Source organism: Drosophila subobscura, chromosome O (assembly GCF_008121235.1).
Source record: "Drosophila subobscura isolate 14011-0131.10 chromosome O, UCBerk_Dsub_1.0, whole genome shotgun sequence".
NCBI classification, from domain to species: Eukaryota; Metazoa; Arthropoda; class Insecta; order Diptera; family Drosophilidae; genus Drosophila; species Drosophila subobscura.
The window spans coordinates 22,871,252-22,892,607 of record NC_048533.1 but is presented as its reverse complement, the minus strand read 5'-3'; the positions used below and the strand labels follow the sequence as shown (position 1 = coordinate 22,892,607).

The 21,356-nt window shown below is 47.4% G+C and overlaps 2 protein-coding genes across 2 annotated transcripts; both read left to right on the top strand.

The window, feature by feature from the left end:
* The first annotated feature begins 295 nt into the window (after window positions 1-295).
* LOC117899266 lies at window positions 296-436 on the top strand. Its single transcript, XM_034809160.1, has one exon. The coding sequence runs from the start codon at window positions 296-298 to the stop codon at window positions 434-436; it is 141 nt and encodes a 46-aa protein (XP_034665051.1).
* A 15,988-nt stretch (window positions 437-16,424) lies between these two features.
* On the top strand, window positions 16,425-17,264 carry LOC117896672. Its single transcript, XM_034805119.1, has one exon. The coding sequence runs from the start codon at window positions 16,470-16,472 to the stop codon at window positions 17,172-17,174; it is 705 nt and encodes a 234-aa protein (XP_034661010.1). The 5' UTR covers window positions 16,425-16,469; the 3' UTR covers window positions 17,175-17,264.
* Window positions 17,265-21,356: the final 4,092 nt, after the last annotated feature.

Here is a 21,356-nt window from a genome sequence, read left to right as displayed (position 1 = left end):
CCCATACCCCCATGCACTCCCATCGCCACGCCACTGTCCCGCTTTTTCCCTAATGCAGTCCAGCTCTGGCCCCGTCCCCGCCCCTCCCCTCAGCTCGCCGCAACATGGCGTATTTGCTGCCTCTTGTGCTTTTGTTGTTGCTGTTTATTTGCTTCATCTTCATGCCGTGTCACTTTTCGAGTGTCAGAGTGGGCGGGTGGCGCCCTGTATCCGTGTTTGTGTGAGCGGGTTTACTGCGTGTGTGTGAGTGTGTGTGTGTGGCGTCTGTCAACTCTGGCGCCGCTCATCTAACTAAATGCCAACAATTATGTTTTGGAGTCTCATTAGTTGCAACTTAAAGTGTTCTAATGTGTTGCCGTGTGTGAGAAACGATGCCGTTAATGATGTAACCAGCCAGCACCAGAACCAAGTCAAGTGCCGGGCTCTGTGTGTGTAATTTTTTGTGGGTCGAGTTCGTGTCTCGCGGCGTTTTGTTAATTGGTATTACCTGATACTGGCTGTTACTTCTACGCTCTCACCCTACCAGTGCGGCTTGTACTATATGGAAATTCATATTTATATTTGTATTTGCGGCTGTGTGCCCGTAGCCCCAATGGACCGGACTAAGCCGGAACGATGACAATGGCCCAGGCCGAGAACAAAGCGTGCACAATATGGCACAACTAATCACGCTGACGTTGACAGAAAATGCACTAAACAAAGAGCCAAATAAACACGGCCCCGAACCAGCCAACTAACCAGCAAACACACACACAGCGAGCGGGGTGGAGGGACGGCCACACCAAACAATGTGAACGGCAGCTATAAAAATCGCATGCGAGCGAGCGAGGAGCTGCCTTAATGAATGCCCAGGTCCAGGTCCGGAGTCCGAAACGGAACCAGCACACAGGTTGGCAGGTCGGAAGGTTCGCAGGTCGAAAGGTTGGCCAGGAGTTCAGGTTGCTGATGTAGTTCCCTCTCCTGTCGCTCTGTCTCTCTGCTCTCCGGCCAGCACATCCAACTAATTTAAGCTGCGCCTTGTTATAATTACAGCGAGCAGCAACAAAGCTGTTGGAAAATGATGCGCACGTGACATCCGGCACTGTCTCTCGGTCGGTCCCCCATACTCCCCTGTCCTGCTCTGTCCCGTTCCGTGGCGGCCAGGGGTTGCGCGGCACCCTCGCTCGGGTCTCGCTCCTTCCAGCCAAGTCAAAAGGACAAAGTGCACGGAGGAGAAGAAAAAAAAAGGGTGAAGCGAAACGAAGAAGCCGGGGAAATCAGCCATCAGCCAACAGTAAAAGCCACAGCGGCTGGAGGAGCAAGACAAAACAAAGGCCAGGCCAGGAACGAGTCACACGCGCCAAAAGCAAACACAGCGCAGAGTGCATTCTTCTTTGTGGGGTGTGAAGAGAGCAAGCACCACCCTACAGTTTTTTAGAAAATTATGAGCGGTATGAGCGGCCTGGCTTTTTGCATTTTTTATATAATTTTCTGGGATTACTAGCGGATGGAGGAAACACGGGGCAGCGAGCGTAGGACCCAAGAAAATTAGTCGCGCTTTTCGCTCGCGTCGGATGGGAATAAAAAATGGTACGAACTGAAACTGAAGCTGAAGTGTAAATTTACTTCCGCTGCACAAATGTGGGCGTGTGACCAGCTGACAGCCGGAGCTAGAGGCGTGGTCAGTAGGTGGACAGGAGACAGGAGCAGCAGCAAAAAAGCAGGAGGAGATGCGAGATGCGAGGAGTAGAAAAAATTCAACTTTTTCTAATTAAGCGTACGTGCGGCTGTCAGCGGCATCAGGCAGAGAGGGCAGCTGGCTTGCTCTTTACTTGTATAACTTATTGTCGTTGACAATAGTTTTAATTGAAAAGCACCCCGGCTCCATTGTGCCAGTACGTGTAGGAGTACGAGTGTGTGTGAGCTGGGAGAGGCAGTCACGAGTCACGCGGTAAAGACAGCTAGCTGGCTGGCTGCTTCCGGGCTCACCTCTAACAATTCAATCAACGCTACAAATGCTGACTAGTTTATTTTTCAAGACGCCCAGACAAGTGGGCGCCCGGCAGCTACATCTTCAGGTTTCACAGTGAAAGAAGGAAGAAGCTTCGTTGCTCGGCATTTGTCTTTGTAAGTGCGTCTTTCCCTTGCCCGGAGCACTGCACTCGTCTGCCACTTGGCTGCCTGCTGACCAGCTGCTACTGGAGCTACATCTTCAACTGCCCTGCCAGGGAGTGTGGCCGGGAGCCCTGCCCTAATTGAAGTCCTCATCGACGTTGCTGCTGCTTGTGGGAGGGTCGGTTCGGGCGCTGTTCGCTCCGATTAGCGCCGTAGGGGGAAGCGGGAGGTCGCATAACTCAGCCGCATGCTAAATCAAGAAGCGTCTCAGCTCGAAATCCATTTCCCATAGTCATGCACTAGCAGCGCACATTTATCAAGATGATGGCAGCCGGCACATGCACAGTTTACCTGTGTGCCATAAATAAGTAAGCCATCCCCAAGCCCAGACCTGCCACTCATCCCGGCGATGCAATCAGCGCCTGGTACACCCCAACACCCATACCCATTCAACATCCATCCCCACATCCCTTCTCGGGCTGCTCTTCCTGTCTGGCTCTGGCTCTGAGTCTGAGGAGCTGGCTGCAAGTTTCTTAATTTTCGTTTGCCGTAAATTTGCGCACACATTCGCCGTGCCTCAGCCGTGCCTCAGCCGTGCCTCAGCCGTGCCCCAGCCGTGCGCCTACTCCTGGATATTGTTGTGCAGCTTGGCGTAGCAGAAAATCGCTTAAGATGCTGAGGCAATGCAAAGTTTACCCTTTTTTTTGTGGAAGCTCCGCCTCCTCCGCAGTGGCAACCTTGGAACTGCAACTGCAACTGCGAGTTCGAGTCATCAGTTTTGAAGTTTGTGCCAGGTTTGCATGGCGTCTCCCATTTGGCAGCTCGTATCTCTAGTTACGTAGTTTCGCCCTTCCCTCTGGCACTGCCACACAGCTCCATGGCTCAACTTTATCGACAACGTTTACTTTTCGATTCGTTTCGTTTCGTTTTGCAATCTGTAATTACGAGGAGCAGCCGCTTTTGATGCTTCTGGTTTAACTTTCAACAGCTGCCAAGCAGTCCAGGATTCTCTTACTTATTCCACTCTATCTGCCCTCTCCTCTTCCCACTCCCCTCTCTATCCAATCCAATTCGATCCCTTCTATCCGCTCTGCCAGTGTGGAAATATAATCGACAATGTCGATTGGCGCGTTTGTTTTTGTGGTTTTTGGCGTTGAAAAGTTTCTTTAGTTTTTGTTATGCTACGGATTTCTAATCTAATGGTGGAAGAGTTTTTGTTGCTTTCGTCTCTGATTGCATATTTCATGCTAGTGTTTGTCTTGCCGCGTAGTTGTGTGGGAGGGGGAGGGAGAGGAAGAGCTCTGCGTGGCGGCTCATTAAGCCGCGTTTGATATGCATACGAGATCCGCAACAGGCACTCGGCGTTGGGCTTGTGCCACGCCAAGAATCCCTAAGAATTCGCTCGCTGACGCTAATTAGAAAAGTTGCCTCAATCGGGGGTAACACTTCCGCTCCTTTTGGAAGCCGCCATTAACGCAACATTGGCGCTAATAGAGTCTTCGACTTTATTGAGGACTTTGGCAATAAGAGTTGGCCAACAAGTTTAAAGTTGTCCGCGTGCCCTTCGACATTAAGCAGGAGCAAAAAAAAAGGGGTAAAAAATCAAGGCGCAAATGACGGTTCACTTAATTTGCATTTAATTACAAAGTTCTACAAAGTCCTGCAAAGAATCCTGAAGAAAAAACGCAAGAAAAAAGAGAGGAATGGAATGGAACCCATCCCCGGATCAATGGCGGCTCCATGGCCGAGTAAATATTGCCAGAGCCAGAGATAAAGCATAAAATAATAAATAAGCAGAGATATATCTATATGCGTATATTCTTTATTTGAGTTGAATGTTTTTCTTCCTTTTTTGGATTCATTTCACTCACATGCAGCGACAACGACCGACCGGCTTGCCCCGTTCTGCCCACTTATTGGTTCCGCGGCACTCAAAAGATTAAAAAGCCATTTGATGTGGACCAGTTGGGGGTCTGGGTATGGTTCTGTGGCAAGGCCAGTGGGTAATCATCCCCGCAGCAAAGTTTTGCGACCACAGCAAAGAACAAAGAGCAGTGGGGGGGCGAAAGGAGACGATGGGGAGGCGATGGTGTGGCGAGGTTCGACAAAAGTGCCACACTGCACAACACAACTTGATAAACAGCTCACGCAACGGCATACTTGTACAACAAATTGAAGTATAAATGAAAAGCAACCAGTGAGAAAACATGAATTTCGCTTAAATATATATTGAAAAAGTTTTGCTTATGATAAACATTTTCTTTTTTGTAGAAAGCGGCACTCAAATTGGTTTTCGAGGCGTCCCTGTCCCGCCCCTAGCATGGCTTATTAATGAAGTGGGTGCTGCTGCTGCAACAATAAGGGGGAACCACAAAAGGCATTCAGAAATTAGCATTAGCACGCATCTCCGTATCCATCTCCATTTCCATCCTCCACTTCCTTGACCCACATTGGGCCAAATTCGAGTGACGTGCGTGAACTTGCGCATTTCGTGCACGTCCTTGTCGTGTCCTCAATGTTCCTGCTTCAACTTCAGCTTCAGCTCCATTCTACAGCTTCTACTGCCATCCCATCCCATCTCTGAGTCTCTCTTTGTGGCTTGGTGAATTGCGTTGGCAAAATGGAAACCATTAAACGAATGGTTCACCCAACCCAAGCAAACCCACCGCCTACTCCAGCAGGTTCTCTGCTGAATAAAATGAATATTTTTATGCTGCAACTTTGGCCGCGTTCCTCATTGGAGTTTTGATTGATAAATGTATTATTTTTTATTGCCGCGCTTTTCGCTTTCCACTCGCCATGTGCCATTTGCCATTTTCCGCTCTGCTTTGGTTTTTTTTATGGGGCAACCTGAACGTGAATCTCGTCCAGCAGTTAATTTTCAAATTAGCTTGCCCGCCCGAGAGGTTTTTAATTACAAATGCCATGGAGTTGCTTTGTCGGCGGTTGTTGCCCCAACCTCTGAGTGAGTGGCAGGCAGGCAGTCCTTGCCACAGCGACAACGGCAAAGGCAAATGGTAGCGGCAACAAATGTCTGATTAAATAAATTGACATAAATTAAAAGAATATGCTGCCATGGCAACAATTAAATCAAAATTCTCGAGTAGCACAGCGGCGGCCCCCAGAGCCCCCCCCATAGGAGGCTGTGCTGTCTCTGGCTGTTGTTGCTTTTGATTGCATAAAAAACAAGCTAATTATGCGAGCAAGGAACCAGCGCCATCCCAAGAAGCTCCTTTGAAGTGGATCCGTGGGCGGAGAAGACACTTTGGCATATGTTTTAATGTCAATTTCCATTTAAATTAGCTGCTAGGCAAGGGCTTGTGGCTGAGCCATGTCGGCAATGATTGAATACGCTCCGCAGGAACGCTCACTGCTCATTGCCGGCTGCCTTCATATTTACAACGAACTTAAGCAATTCTTGCATATGCAAGCCGATTGCAAATTGACTACGAAAAACGCGAAATACAAATTCCAGCAGCATTCCAGTAGCGCACGTAAAGGGGATATATCAAAAGATAATTCATCAAAGAGTAAGAGTGGATTGAGTTGTTGAGTTAACAAAATGTATTTCCATTATGATTTTACACCGGACGATCCCTCTTGCTGCTGCTCTCCACGCTCCTGATGCTTATTGTCCATTTATCCAGGGATATTTGTATGGATGGCATCATGCATGGGCAGGAGGAATAATCGACGGGGCAATGGAGCGTTCTCCCAATCGATTCGAATGGCCATAGCTGGCATAGTCTACTTTTGTGCGGCCAGCGTATGAAAGTTTTTAATTGCCAGCCTCGGCCTGGTGCTCTCCGTGCTGCTCGTCCTAGGGCTGGTCCTTGGCTTGGTCCCGGCTCTGCCGTGGCGCATTGAAACGCCACTTAAGCGCACAACAAGCAGCGAAATCAACTCGTGCACAAATCATAAAAAATATAAAATAGGGCCAAGCGTTTCATACTCGTAGTAATATGAACATGCAATTATAAACATATACTACGGGCACGAGGATTCCACATATAACACATACGTACATATGTATGTGTATTTTTGTATTTGGCTGGGTCTGAGTGCGCATTGTTGTAAATTTTCGACTGCGAAACGAACAAACGCATGCCTGGGAGAGAGACCCAAGCTCCGAGTTCAACCTTGCATAATGCTTAATGAACTAAAAGCTAAGCAAATGAACAAAGAATTGCATTAGAACCGAATGCAAAAACTTTGGTTAACTTAATTTCGTTTTGTGCAAAATGGACAGGGAAGGAGAAGAACCTGGTTGGTGTAAACAAACATCTCTGGCACAGAGAAAGAATAGTTAAATTAACATTATTTTGGCCCGCAAACAGACAGTCATCTCAGAGCAGGCAGATGCATGGAAAATGTCTGTAAATGCACATAAATGATGACCAAAAAGGTTATGGCATAAGTCTGACATTGCTAAAAATATCCGTAATAATTGCAGGCACCTTTATTGCAGAGAGTATTGAAACCGCACTCGCGTGAAAAAGGGTAAAGATGATTGAAAATATTCGAGTGCTCGTTACCTTTTGACTTGTTCGAGCTGGACTGAGTTCAACATTTGCTAATAAATGACGTTCTGTCTGGTACTTTGTGATGAAAAATGCATTGCCCAAAGAATGCTGCTGGCATTTGTGTGTGTGTGGCGTTAACTGTCTATTCGCATGGAGTTTCTCTGCTGACCGAGTCATACTCGTATATCACCAATAAGCAGGAAAGTGGCTGGCTTGTGGGACTCGGGGCTCATTGTTATGCCATTGGCGTGTGGCTGCCGTGTTCATGCTGACAAATTATGCTGTTTTATGCGTTTGTCGCCAGCATCAGCATCAGCACCAGCTCCAGCCCCACACGCACCGACTAGTACGCACATAGGAAAAAGGCATCTACATAGTTAAACGCACGCATGAGGCCATGGCGACCCCAGTCAGTAGCGATCCGGTGGCTGGGAGCATCTTGTTTTTCTGTGGCCTGGCCTGTGTATTATTTTGCGCATTTCCTGGGCCTCTTTCTGGGAAGGGGCGGCTCAGCCAGAATCAGCCTCTGAGCGACCAGTTCCCTGGAGTATTATCTGTCTGCTAGAAATATCATATACCGTCGCGCATGGGGGCCAGGACATGGGGCCATCATAGGAGCTGTTAATATTTCAGTTGCCACAAAGTCAAAGAGAGCTGCACCTTGGGCGACAACAGCAGCGACGCGTAAACAAATTGACAGCTTATAAAAACCTGGACGTCATGTGCCCGCCAAGCAAGCGTTTTATTATGCAATCCAAGTTATGTGCGACACGTATTGAGTACCCCACAGACACACACACCACACAGAGGGTATATACTTTGGATGTCTTATAAGAGAAATAAGAATAAACAATCCAGCCAGAGTAGAAGTAAGAGAAATCATATAGTCGACTAAAGTTTATTTAGCCAAACGAAATTAATTATTAACAGCAGCAGGAACGTGCCCATAATCTGTTAGAAAACCCCACCAGAGGTGGGGAATCGAATCTGTTGACGTGCCACTACGCAGATGTGCACAAAATGTTTTTAAATTCCCGCATATGCAGAGAAGAACTTTAAATTTTCTTTGCTGATTTAATTATGGCGACAATTCGTCTGCAGCTGGCAGACTTCGTTTGTTGTGCGGGACGATTATTAAATATCGCAATCTCATTAACGCGAATGCATCGTTACATCAAGCGTACACGGGGATTATGGTTTCAGCGAGCTAAAAGAGGCAATTCCCGCATTAATCAGCTTAATTGGTTGCAAATTAAAGCAGCCTCATTGGATTTAAGGCTGCATTTCTATTGCGGTGAGGCTGGAATGCCTGTCCGACGCATATTGCGTTGCAAATTTAAATGCCCTCACGTCGCACACCTGTTCTGTGTGGCGGGGTCCTTCGGGGGTTTCACTTTGATCTTGGCAACTATTGACAAAGGCTTGCCCGCCCCGGCCAAGCCTGAGCAAACATCTGAGCGAGCGTCTGTGGGGCCATGGGAAATGCAAATAGATTTCCAAATGGGAAAGCAAATAAATAAATCGCGCGTGCTACCTGCCTGCCTCATCGCTCGAACGCCCCGAACAGCGTCAATCCGGATCCCCCGCTGGGAGTGTTATTTCATGGTTTATTATTTATTATTTATATTTCGGCTTGCACCCTTAACGCTGCTGTGCATTTGGCCGGTAAATATTATAAATCTAATGCCAGTTTGTGTAATTTAATACCTTCTACTAACAGCATTTAATTACGAGCGGCGTTCCTGACACTTTGGGTGCGGCCTGCCTGGAATTTCGGTCGTTCGTTCGTTCGTTTATAAAATATTTGATTTTAGCCGCCCTGCCGCATGAATTTATAATGGTCCCCGTACAAATTGTCGGTGTGGTTGGGTGGGCTCATAATTCGAGTAATTATGTTAAAAGTCATCGGGGAACACTCATTACGGACATATACTCGGACGCATATAAAACGTAATATGATTTTTAACACTGCATTACAATTGCTGTAATTGTTGCTGTCATTCTGCCGCCTCTGTTGGTATATTTCATATTATTTAATGGAATAAATTGGAGCACAGTCGAGAGTTCAATGGCCGCTCACAGCAGGCGGCCGCATCCTTTGAGTCGGTTAAGATTTATCCCAAATTTTGTTTGCAGTGTGCCACCTCGTCGCCAATACCAATCCCTAACCCAATCCTAATTCCAATCCCTGTCACTGCCACACGAAACCAGGCAATAAGACCACAGACGATGCCAGGACATTGGTTCAAAGGCCGTCTAGACGTGAGCATATTAGATCTGACATTATGGGGAAAGGTTACTGTTATAAGCCCGACTCTCGACTCCCGACTCCTTTGTGCTGTTAATTTTCCACACTCTCCGATCCCCTGGCTGTGGGGCAGAGGTGCATTGACTTTCGATGCAAATGTTGGGTAACTCGATAGCTTTATTGGAATTCCATACATGTGTTTGTGTCAGATATCTGTGCAGGATGGGGCTCCTATTAGTCAACGGCATTGTGTGTGTGTTGCCATCGAATTGATTGTAATCCACTCCAACCATAACCAGCTCCAGCTCCAGCTCCATACGCATCTCCAGCCAGCTGTCTACTCCAAGAAAGAAGAGGGAATGTTTGTCTATTTATTAAATAGGCTTGCAAATAGGCTGCTCCATCCCCATTCATGCCCATTCCGCCCTGGTCTGTTCTGCTGCTTGGAGAAAATATATTCGTTCAGCTCGGTTACTTATCAAATGCTCACTTTGATTTGTTGGCTCCCGAACACAATTGGCCACAATCAAATGGAGCAAAGGCTCAGGCACAGGCAAGGAGCTGGTCCAGCCTGGCCGCAAGCTGTTAACCCAAATAATTATGGCTTCATTAACTTGATTGTGTGTGTAAGTGGTTTTTTGATAAAGCTACTGAGTTATAGCCAAAGCACTTGCCGCCTCAACCGCTGCCGGCAAATTAATTGCCACGAATCGGGCCCCCACAGAAAAAGAACGAACAAAAAAAGTGAATATCGTTTTGCTAAATGACACAAATTTAGCAAACATTAAACTACAGATTTCCGTATATTTTTTTGGGATTTTGTGTGTGTTGGTCGCTTAGCAAAAGGGTTCGTTTCCGTATCCGCAGCCAGACAGCCGTGGCATGGTGCCGCAGGCAGGACCATAACAAGGCTCTTGTCATGCTGCCTGCCGTTCGTGACACGTGGATTTGGCTACCCTCTTGTCGGGACTCAATACGAGTGCGAGTGCGAGTGCGAGTATATGTATTTGCGGTAGGTAAAATGTAGGCAACAAAAATCGTCTAAGCTGAGAGACGACAAACAACCGCACTATTATTTTTAATGGCCAAACATTACAAGCCACGTGGCCAGGGGAAGGGATGGGATGGGAAAGGCGAAAGGGATCTGGAAGCGAAAGCGAACATAAAAATAAATAAGAACAAATTGGCAGGCAAATGTTTAGTTTGTGGCAACATGTTGCCAACCAGCGCAGTCCTCTGCCATCCTCTCCTCTCCTCTGCTCTCCTCACGGGCAACAACTTGAAAGTTGGCACTGCCACCTGCCTCCCGTTGTCGCCCATCGCTCTCTCGCTGTGGCCATCCTTTGAGTTGCCTTTGAGCTATTTTATAATTAGTCCCAGCCATGACAAAAAGTTTTTGGCAAAACAACTTAAGCGCCAGCCGCCGCTCCACGGGGTCCGTTTAGCTAACCAACCGCATACGGCGCACGTGAGGGTGAGGCACGACACCAACAATGAGCTTCTGTCTCCCTCCACGTGTGGGTGGCTGCTGGTAGTGTCTGCCGATGGGTGTTGCACAGAGGTGGCTGCGTAGTTTGCCCCACATTAAATACTACGGAAAATAATGCTCGACATATGTATGGCAAAAAAAAAAATAGAGGAAGGGAAAAATTTATATAAAATCAGGAAAAAGTTTTCTCGCATGCTCGACTGCGCCTAAATTAGTTTGGGGAGCAGCCAAGGTTTTGTGGGTGGCTTAGTTTTTGATTTCGCCCTCGGGTGATCAGCCCGCCCCCTGCTCCCTGCCCCCTTCCACTCGACACGAGTCGGGCTGTTAAAAATTTGAAAACTGCTAATTGGCTGTGGCCAGGCGTGGGGCCATATCTGCTCGAGGATTAGGATTTTTTTTTGCGCTCTTTTAATAATTGGCAGCAGCTGCGTTGAGGTCTAGATCCGCTCTCGAGGCTGTGCAGCTGGAATGTGGATCATTGTGGTGAGAGCAATTTCCCATGGTCTTGGGTTTCGATTGCGATGAATGCAGACAGGGAAGGGGCTGGCATGGAGCTGAGGATGGGCAAACTTCTCAGTCAAATTGCAGTTGGTTCCTGCTGCTGGTTCCTGCTATTTCTGCAATGGAATCGAATAATTTAAGAAATGCATTACTTACTTAGTTCGGCACTCCTTCGGGGGAGGGCCAGGGGGTCTGCTCTTCTTCCTCTGCAAATAGGGCATGACTGAGGGGGTGGTGGGCGGATGGTGCCGCTTAAGTGTATGAAATGCATCAAGTGTGTCAAAATTGCTGTAAAACCTGAAGCCGGAGCTTCACCCACGGACAGAAGCTGAAACCTTGCAACCTGCGACTGCAGGGGGATAATGTGCACATGCCATACAATGTCGGCTGCCAGTGGGGGAACGGCCACTCCCCCTTGCTTAAGGGGCTGACTGTGGGTTTGTCTATATAAATTGCAACATTTCATCAAGTGCTTGGTGATTACGCAGACGACTTTGCTGCTGCTGGGTTGCAGGGTTACTGCTGGATGGCTGCCGGATTGGATTGGTGAGCGCACAGCACTTCGAATGTGATTACGTGTCTTATGAAATTGAAAGGATTTGAAGGTGCAAAAGAGCATTAAATTACAATTTTACCTTTACTGCTGCTGCAGCTGCTGCTTCTGCTTTTCCCTTTGCAGCATTTTCAAATCTGCAATTCACTTTTTGCACTGTGCATGCATGAGTGTGTCTATCTGTGTACAGGATATTCGTAGATGGTTTTGCCGGGGGAGTGTGTCTTAGGGACAGAATTGATAATTTATTGCGTCACTTTTGCATTCCATTTAAGAAATTTTCAATTTTCTTCTCAATTAGGCAGCTAAAAAAGTTTCGACTATTTGTCTTCGTTACACCCCGACATATCCGGGCACGTGTGTGTGTGCGTGGATGTGTGACCATGTCAAAGGACTTAAATGCTGTTTACGCATATTAAGAGCGTTTGACGATAACTTTTGCCCAATTCTTTCTTGCTCCAATCGAAAGTAAACAGACAAAGAAGATTTTCCTGCAAGTTGCAGCTCGTGTGCCAGCTCCTTGCTCGATACCTAAAGGAAATTGCTCTCTGTGCAAAACTTTTGTGGATGAAGACAGTTTGCTATAAATTGCCAATTAGCAAAGTCAATAATTAGTGAGACGACAGACCCGATTCGTCGTGATATGTGTGTGGGAAACGCATAACCCAATCCCCATCCCCTTTGGCTTGGCATTTTCAATTCTAATTATACTTTACTCGTCGTATCTCTCCGGCTGGCAAACTTCCCTCCATCGGTGTGCGGTTTTGCATACATATTGACTAAAAATTGATAGTTTTGCATACACGACGTTTATCCCTGTTCCTTTGCCTTTGCCTTCTGCTTCTGCTTCTGCTTTTTCTGTGCTCACTCATCTAGTCGAGCACTGAAGTCGTTCCATATACCAGATACAGTTGCAATATCCTTTAAGCTATTTCCGCTTGTTGCTGCTCTGCTGTGTGTCGTGCACGGAACGGAAATAACAATGCACCAAGTGGGACTCCTCCGGGGGCTGGAACTTCTACTCTCCATAACAATGCTGCCTCGGCACATGGCAGCATGTGGGGATTTATTTGTCGAAAATTGTCTGGCTGGGACCCAGCCACAGCAGTTCGAATGGGAATGGAGCAGAGAATCTGTGTATCTGTGTACGGGCAATTAGTGCATTAGGTGGCACAACGAATTCATAAATAATCATGAACAGCACCTTGAGCAGGGCCAGCCTCCCACCAAACACTGACGTAATAATTATCCAACTAGCAGCCCGAATCTCGCGACTACTCGTACGATGCGTGTCAGAAAAGTTGGCAGTGTCGAACAGCATAAAGTAGAGTAACTTTAGGGGTAGTCGGATGCAGACTCTCTGTCCTCCGTCTGGTCTGGCAGCAGCAGCAGCAGCAGAAGCTGGCGCCAGTCAACCATTTTGCTAATTGTCTGCATTTATCAAGCGCCAAACAAGGCGGCGCAAAAAAGCGCATAGAATTTATAACAATTGTTTTACAATTTTACAATGAAAAAGGAAAACAGGAGAAGAGCGGCGGACAAGAGAGATGTCTCCACTTAGGCATTGTTGTCTGGCGTTACTTTTATTTTTTCGGGCGTGGCGCCACTTCTATTTAATATTGTGGAAATTAGAGCAGCAATCCGGCGGAAATATTTAGCCAATTGGCAACATCATTTAACGGCAGGCAGGGCCACGCTGATTTATGCTGCAGCCTTTTCTTTTCTGTAAAAGTTTTTTGTAAAACTTTTCCTGACTCACATGCCCAGCAAATGTGCGTGTGTGCGTATGTGTGTGTGACTGCAATTGTGCACTAATTTGCAGTTGGTTTAATAAATTTTCCCCTGCGCTGCGCCACATGCGTGCAAAAGCGCAAAAGTTCTGCGAGTGCGGGTCGCAAAGTTTTAATTTCTTGTTTGGCAGGGCCATTGTGTCATAAATTCTTGCCGCTCCACTGGCCAAGGCTCTCCGCGCTGCCAGTGTGTGTGTGTGTGTGTGTGTGTGTGTGTGTTGTGTTGCACGACCCACAGTGTGATAATTGTATTGGTAATTAATTCCAGTGGCAACAAGGCCTAAGCTGGGCCCATAAATACGGCCAAAGTCCGGCCAAATGGTAATTAAGGCACGGAAACAGTCTCTGCTCGATAAGAAGGTTGACGTCCTTTTTTTTCTTTCCCACTCTGCCTCCATTTCTATGCAAATTAAGTGCAATCAGCTTGCAGCTGGCAGAAGCAGCGGCAGCGGCAGTTGGAATAACCAACAAGAACGAGAGCAATAACAATGGCGAGGAGAGGCAAAAATGTTAACATGAATTAGCCAGCAAGTACTCCATGCAGCCGAGATGGCAACAGGAAGCGGATGCAATAAAGTATGCACCAGGAGCAATAAAAAGTGCCAGGACGTGCCCCAAGAAGCTGGGCTGGCGCTGGAGCTGGAGCTGGCGTTGGCCCACATTGAACCACCATCGAGCTGCGACTTGGGAAACGGAAGAAGTAGGAGAAATGGAAGATGGAAGATGGCAAAGTCTACTACCCAGAAGCCGGGTGCAGAAAGCAGCGATAACAGAGCTGGAGAAGAACCAACAATTAGATGGCAAACGAACGCCTTAAAGTAGTCAACTCTTGAAGAGAAAGATGACTCCAAGCTGATGCTCTGCCTGAGCGACACTTGCCCACATCCACATGCACATCCACAGCCACATCCTGGCGACAAACACAAGGATTATGCAAATGAAGTAAGGGGGCCGCTTTGAAATTCATAAACATTTAATATTTTATGGGGCATTCATGAACATTTAGGCGTCACTGCAAGTGCGTGTCGGTGTGTGGCAAAAACAATTCCTAGTTCCCACTTCCCAGTTGCCAGTTCCGAGATGCTGCTGTTGCCATTGTTTGTTACTGCTGCCTGCATGTTGTTTATTTGTTGTTTTTCGCTCGACACTGGAGGCATGAGAGGCAACACAATTTATGTGCCACTATGTGGCCATACATACATTTGTACATATGCATACATCCACCGTACATACTCGTACATGGAGCAACCATATGAATATCAAAGTGTTTTGCATGAATTTCTTGTGCTCCATTGGTGAAATTTTACTTGTCATTGTTGCTTGCTGAATAAAAGATGAGTGACTTGAGCGATGCAGCCAGCATGGAGGAGGGATTATGCCCTGTCTCTGGTGCATTCCACGGGCTAATCACCCAATTCCGTTGCAGGATTCAATCGAAATAAAAGCTGCAAAAGGGAACACAACAGAGACTAGAGAATAGAGAGATAGAGCAGAGATAGGGCCCAACTGCCATTCACGCAATTAACTAACTTGGCCCAAATGGCACTAAAGCTTTTATCTTATTATCCTGCCAAAATACCCAAAGCGCTGACAAGCAAACACAAACAAATGAAGCAGGCAAGATGGCAAATAGTCAAAGCAGCGGACGGCGAAAGGAACAAAAACAGAAGGCTAAGAGGGACCGAGCTGGGCTATAACGAAACCAAAAATGTCCGCAGGACACGGGGCGGAAAAAAAGAGAGCAAAGCGAGTGCCCAGACCCGGTCGGGGTCGGGGTCGGGTCGGCTGGGGTCCTCGTTGGTGGCTAGGTGACAGCAGCAGCAGCGGCCAAAGCGCATTATGTCCTTGTCTTTGGCTCCTTCGTGTTTTTTTTTGTTGTTTTTTGTTTTTTGTGCGCTATCTCTCTCCTGTGGCCGCTTTGTTATTTCGATTTTATTCTCTAACGATTTTCCGCCTTTGATTGCGCACCTTTTTCTAGTTTTTACTTTTCACCTTTTCGTCCGCGTCTTCCTTCACCTGCCTTTACTTTGCTTTGCCCTGCGTTGTCCGTGAGGGGTATGGGAGGCTGGGGGGTTATAAATATGAGCAAACATTTCGCAAGATATCCTTAATTAAAGCAATTTCCTTCTGTCAGAGTGGGCCAAAGGAAGAGGGCAAAAGGCGACGCTGGGAATGAAATTTTGCCGAGAATGGCCAAAGGAAATAAGCTGCCGTGTCCCCGCCATAAAGGTGCTACCGAAAATGCCAGGACAATGACCTGTTACGCACACTTGCACACACACACAAGCACACACAAAGAGAGAGACTCGTACACAGATACGCCCCCGTGGCTAAAGGGTTAAGAGCGAATCTTCGTGTGGCCATTAACATGAAATTTTTACCGTCAGCCGCAAAAAGAGTGCCCGAGCGGCAAGGATTTCGGTGGGGTCACGTCACGTGGCCCGCCATTGTTGTGGCTCTTCTCTTCTCCGCTCTTCTCTGCTCTGCCTTTGACTCCTGTCGCCTCGCCTCCTGCTCCAGCTCGTGCTGTGGCTCGTGCTCCTCCACCATAAGCAGCGCCGTAGGAGCTGAAACAGCTTTTGTCTCCTGGTCTCTGCACGGCTACCTGCCCTCGCCCCTCCCCTTACAGGTGCGACAGAGGCAGAAAGAGAGCGAGCAGACATGCTTTTTGTTCGTAAGCCCGCTTTTTCATAGTTCCTCCTGCTCCGCTTTAATCCGGCGCGTATGTCCTTGCACAACATCCTTTGCATTGTTTGCGCTATAAATACACGATGCTGGAGGTGCGCAACGAGCAGCACCACAACGTGCACCACCACACCCACCCACAGCCACATCCCACGCCCACGACAACGACAGCAACGGCAACGGCAAAGGCTTATCCTTGGCGTCTTCGACGGCGTCGCACAGGATGGCCCGCTTATTTATCGCATTTTTATGTGAAATAAACGATTCGGAATTGGCTACGTAAAACATTAATTTTATTGTGGGGGAAATTGAGATTGCAAAACGAAATAACAACAGCAGCAGCCACGGCGGCAGCGCCTTGAAAATTGCAAAAATTTCAATTCCCTGCAAATTGATTCGCCTTGGAGAAGTTTTCGCTCCCCCTACCTTACCTCGAAGAGATGTCTCACCCACCATCCATGGCGTAGCCCAATTAACTGCAGCGAGTCGATGGGTCACAGCTGATTACTGACAGCATCGATATAATATCCACTCCAATCCCAGCGACAACAGTCTAGGACGCCCTCTTCAAGCGTATAGTCACAAGATGGGTTCGAGGCAACTTTGTTTGGGTTGTCTGCTACTCACTTTGAGCTTTGCCGTGCACACAGCATCGCAGGCGGTTCCACAGTTGCCAGCTGAACCAGCACGCATCTGCAAGGCCACACAAATTCTGACCGAGAACAAAGGCTGTGTCGACCGGGAGACGTACCTGGATCGCGTCCTCATGCGCACCTGGGTGGCCGAGGATCTCGACACTGCTAAGAAGGCCGCTGGGATAGGCAAAACCGTTCGCTGCAAGCCTGAGGAGATTCTAACGGCAACGGGCTGCACCGCTCAGACGGAGGCACCTCGTCTGGCCAGGGTCAACCGGGCGCAGATTTCCCACAGCAAACTGCAAGGGGAGCAAGTGGTCAAGTCGGATGCGGGCGGGGGCGCCGACAGCGCCGGCTCTCCGGAGGTGGCCGAGAAGAAGCTTCAGGCCAGGACGCAGTTTGATCGGCCAAAGATCTTGGGTCACAATCGTAAGCGTAAATTCGTCTTCCTGCCGGGCAGACAGCTTGAGAGCGGGCGAAAATGCCGTCCCTACGAGGTGCTCGCCAAAGACAATCGCTGCATTCGCAAGCTCGTCCACAAGCCGACTGGCAAAGTCGAGCACAAGGATCACGAGTACGGCCTTCAGCGGCGACATCGTCACGGGCCGGTTTATTCTAATTCGGTTTATGGGCCTGGTAACTTATTGAGGCAGTGAAAATTCATTGCTCACATCTTGCCACACATTTAATGGGCTCTTCTCTGCTTGTCTAACCCTTGGCTAATTTAATTAAATTTTATATTGTGACTGGTCGTTTTATTTAACAACGACAAAACCCTTTCTTGAGGCCCATTGAGAGCAAATTGGTTGCTTACACCGAGCTAGAGCCATTGACAATGGATTAATCAAAATAGATAGATGATACGTGTGTGTGTGTGTGTGTGTGTGCGTGTGTGGTGGGTGTCTCCTTAAAAGTTACTGGTGTTTTTGGGGGCAGCAAACATGGAAAAGGATTATGAATGTAAGGCATAATTAAACGGGATTTGCGCCTTGGGGTAAACAGTTTGAAATTGTTTCCGGCCCGGCGCCGCAGCATATGGATGGCTTTGACATGCTAATTAGTTAACCTCTCACGTATGTAGCCACAAGTCAGTGAACGTACACACACATGTGCGGCTGGGTGTTGGCGGTGGTGGTGGGTGAGTGGTTTTGGAGGCACATTGCTCATACGTCGCGTTTGACGGGACAAAAGCGGCGCAGCTAAGTGGCTGCCGCCCGAGAGCCCAAGGGAAGCACCTCAGCATGATGAATAGTTTTGCAATAATTACATTACATGGCAGTTTCACGCTCAGCCCGGCCGAAAGAAAGTCACACGTGGCTGCAGCTCGACTGAAGACTCGCCTTTGGTTGGCATTTGCTTTGGCAAATGCCCCCAACATCAACGGGCTGACCGCATTAATCATATTCGGGGGGTAATTAGCAATTAATAACGTTTTGGATACTATAAATTTATCGCCTGCCCAGGGCAAGGCAACCAGCTTCATCCATTCAATGTCCCATCATAAATTAGGCTGCCCAAAATTTAAGATTTAAAGTCGAGGGCGGGCTGAATGGATTGAAAAATGATCCAGTTTGACAATCAAACATCACAGCAACCCGAAATGTGTCTGGCCCAATGCAATTTCCCAACTATTTCGCATGGCTTTTGCACTTTTAGGGCTTATTGATTCGCGTGTCACAACGCGGGACATTGCCTGCAGAAAGTGTCCATATGTGCGCTCATATTTTGCACCACAAATTCCAAGTTAATATGATTGATGGCCTAAATCGATGTTGGCTTAATTTGCGGCAGCTCCAAATCATGGCCAGCGAAATGCCTTTGATTTCTAGCTGATAAATTATGCACAACGTGAAGCTTTTTGTGAGCTCAGAGAGTCGTTAAAGTGTTTTCAATTAAATAATTCAGAAGGTACAATTTCAAAGCAAAATAAATTCTTCTAAACTCTCTTGTTGTTCTCTTATTATTTCCATTCTGCACTAGTTGGGCTGCGTAATGTCTTAAATCGTTTAAGTCGGCTGCAGTCAGCCAGGAGTCAGTCGGAGTACGCCCTAATTTATGGGTTTTCTGTGAGCGAGAGCGACGCGTGAAATTGGCTTCTAATTGGCAGCGAATGAAATGTCAAGGCCTTTTGGAGCAGACCCGACCCAACGCGACGCAACTCCATGTCGAATCGGCAGGGCGGAGTGGGACAAATCAGCCGAAACTCATTTCGATACACTTGAGTTGAGTTGCGGTCAGAGGAGGGCAACGATATATATTTCCATTTAAAATTAGACATGGATTTGAAAGTGGTGGCAATGGCAAATCTTGTCATAAATTCTGTGGCCAATTCAAATAAATCACAGCAGTGATTAGTGGTGGGACCCATTTTATTTATTAATGCATGCACAAAGAGTTTATTTATAGCGAGAGCAGCCTTCACTCATTCATGTTGCAGCATTGCCAGTTCCAGTTTCAGTCCCATCACCCATCATCCAATCACAGTCCCATCCCTTTGCGATCTCGATTCGTGGCATTCAGTGAGCCACTTGGCTGGAATTTATGCGTCATTGCACCTGCCCGAAAAAATCGAACATGCAACACTTGAACTGCTCCTGTATGTGGGTGGCAAAAGAGGCGAAAAATGTACGTAAAAATATATAAAAAAAAAAAGAGGATGCACATGACACGGGCACTCGTTTGATTTACACACAGTCGCTTGACACGACAAGTGGCAATTACAAAAATCAGTTGGCAGTCGGCAGTCACAGTCGCTGCTCATTTGGCATGCCACATTGAGTGGCATTAAAATGTTGCCATTTCCCTCTGCACTTACCTTCACTCTCCTCTTATAAGTTATAAGACCCAATTACCAATTTCACTACCAGTCCCAGTCTCAGTCCCACATTTCTATACTGAATTCAAATCAATGCGTTTATTTCTGGCTTCCTTTCTGACACATTTTGCACCTACAATTTTCAATCAATTGAGATTCGAAATGTCTGTGCTCAGTGGGTGGTTTATGAGGCAATTGGCTTTGCCCAACTATTCGGGTCAGGCCTGCCCCTCCGAGCAGATGGGGTCCGTGCGGAGCGCAGTCTTTTATATTGCCTTATTGATTCAATTGTTTGCATGTGTAATTAAGTTACCAGCAGAGTAAATGTGTTGATGATGTGTACAAATTTATTTATCATAATATTTGCATGTGTTTAAGCCGAGTATTTTTTTGCAACCCTTCGGCGGATGGCTGGCTGGTTATTATTGTTTTTATAGCCGAGATTCGTTGGTGTTGCAGATGGGACTGGAACAGGGTGAGGGACTGCTACTGGGTGAACAGGGTGAGGCTTTGCTCCTGGTGGTTACTCGTAAAAATTTATGCGGTTTGCTGTATGCTGCATTATTGTCGGAATTAAAACAGCAAACATGACACTTGAAAAAAATAATAAAGCAATCAGTTGAGCGTAGCGGGGTGGGCAATGCGGGTAATTACATATATGAATTGTCTGCTTATTCCATACGCATAAATATATGTATAAATTCACATGTATAAGTCTGTCTAGGGCTGTGTCTGTCTTTATTTGCTTGTTGTCTGAAGGGGCAGTGAGTGCAATGAAATTTGATGTGCTTATAGTTGTGCTTAGCATCACATTAAAATATGCACAAATATTTACAAGTGACTCCGATGGCGATGATGTCAATTGCGATAAAAACACGCTCGTAAATGTTACGCATTCGACATGTCGTGCCGGCCAGCACGACGCCATTTTGCCTAGATGTTGTCAAACATAGTCGGACAAGGAGCCGGACAGGAACAGAGAACACCGAACACCTCACTCATTGGCTTTACGAGGGAGACAGGGACACTGACAGAGGGAGAGGGAGAGGGAGAGGGAAGAAGCCTCATATACTTGCGCCATTTTGAAGTTGTAGTTTGTGGACGACGTTGTTGTCCTGCTCGGACTGGGACCGAGACCGAAGCGTAGCATGTTCCGTGTGGCTGTGCAGATAATGTTGATGGTTTTGATGTTCGTGTCATTGTCGTTGGAAAGCGTTATGCGTGACGAAACGGAAGCTCTTAAAAGGCACAATGAATAAACGCTCCAAAATGAGGCCAAAAGCCGCCCAAAAGAGACTCAAATGAAGAGCACAGAGAGTTGGCTCTGGCAGTGTCAGTGATTCTGCCACTGCCGCTGGCACTGCCACTGGCACTCTGGTATCTCTGGTTTGTGGCCTCGAGTGGCCCAGCATCGTCCTGCTGCGGTTCGCCATGGCACATTAAGAAGGACTCGGCTACTCTTTCTGGTTGTAAATTTCACTGTTTTATGCGCATTTCGTTACGCTCAGCCGCCGCCGACAGAGTCAGAGCCAAACTGCCTGCCTTGGCCGGAGCCGAGTTTCCGGCATCCCAATTGCCACGCCCCGCAAATATTTCCGCCAGTAAAGAACCCTGGGAAGGGGGCAACAGCTCGTGGGAGGAGGAGTAATCATTATTTTAATTAGATGCGAGCCTGGTCGGATGATGACTTTGTGTCAAGTGGATTGGGGTGTGGAGCTGGTTCGAGGACGAGGGACAGCTGCTCCACATCTAATTGAATTAAACCTATGTCATGTGGCAGCAAGTCCTTTGTGCCTGCGAAAAAGAGCAGCTTAATGCATTTTTAATACAGCCAAATGCCAAATTTACATATAAGCAGTGAACAGCCAGGCATTAGCATAATTTATCAGCACAATTTACACATATGAGCAGCATATTTTTCGGGCAGGGCTGGGCTAGGCAAACAAACGGTCGAGCGATGGCAGGCAATTTGCTCGGCTGCCATTTAAATATCAATAATCCAGTGCGAAGTCAGATGCCCGCT

Coding starts and splice junctions, on each gene's coding strand:
- LOC117899266 (XM_034809160.1), top strand. CDS start 296: ATGCCAACAATTATGTTTTGGAGTCTCATTAGTTGCAACTTAAAGTGT.
- LOC117896672 (XM_034805119.1), top strand. CDS start 16,470: ATGGGTTCGAGGCAACTTTGTTTGGGTTGTCTGCTACTCACTTTGAGC.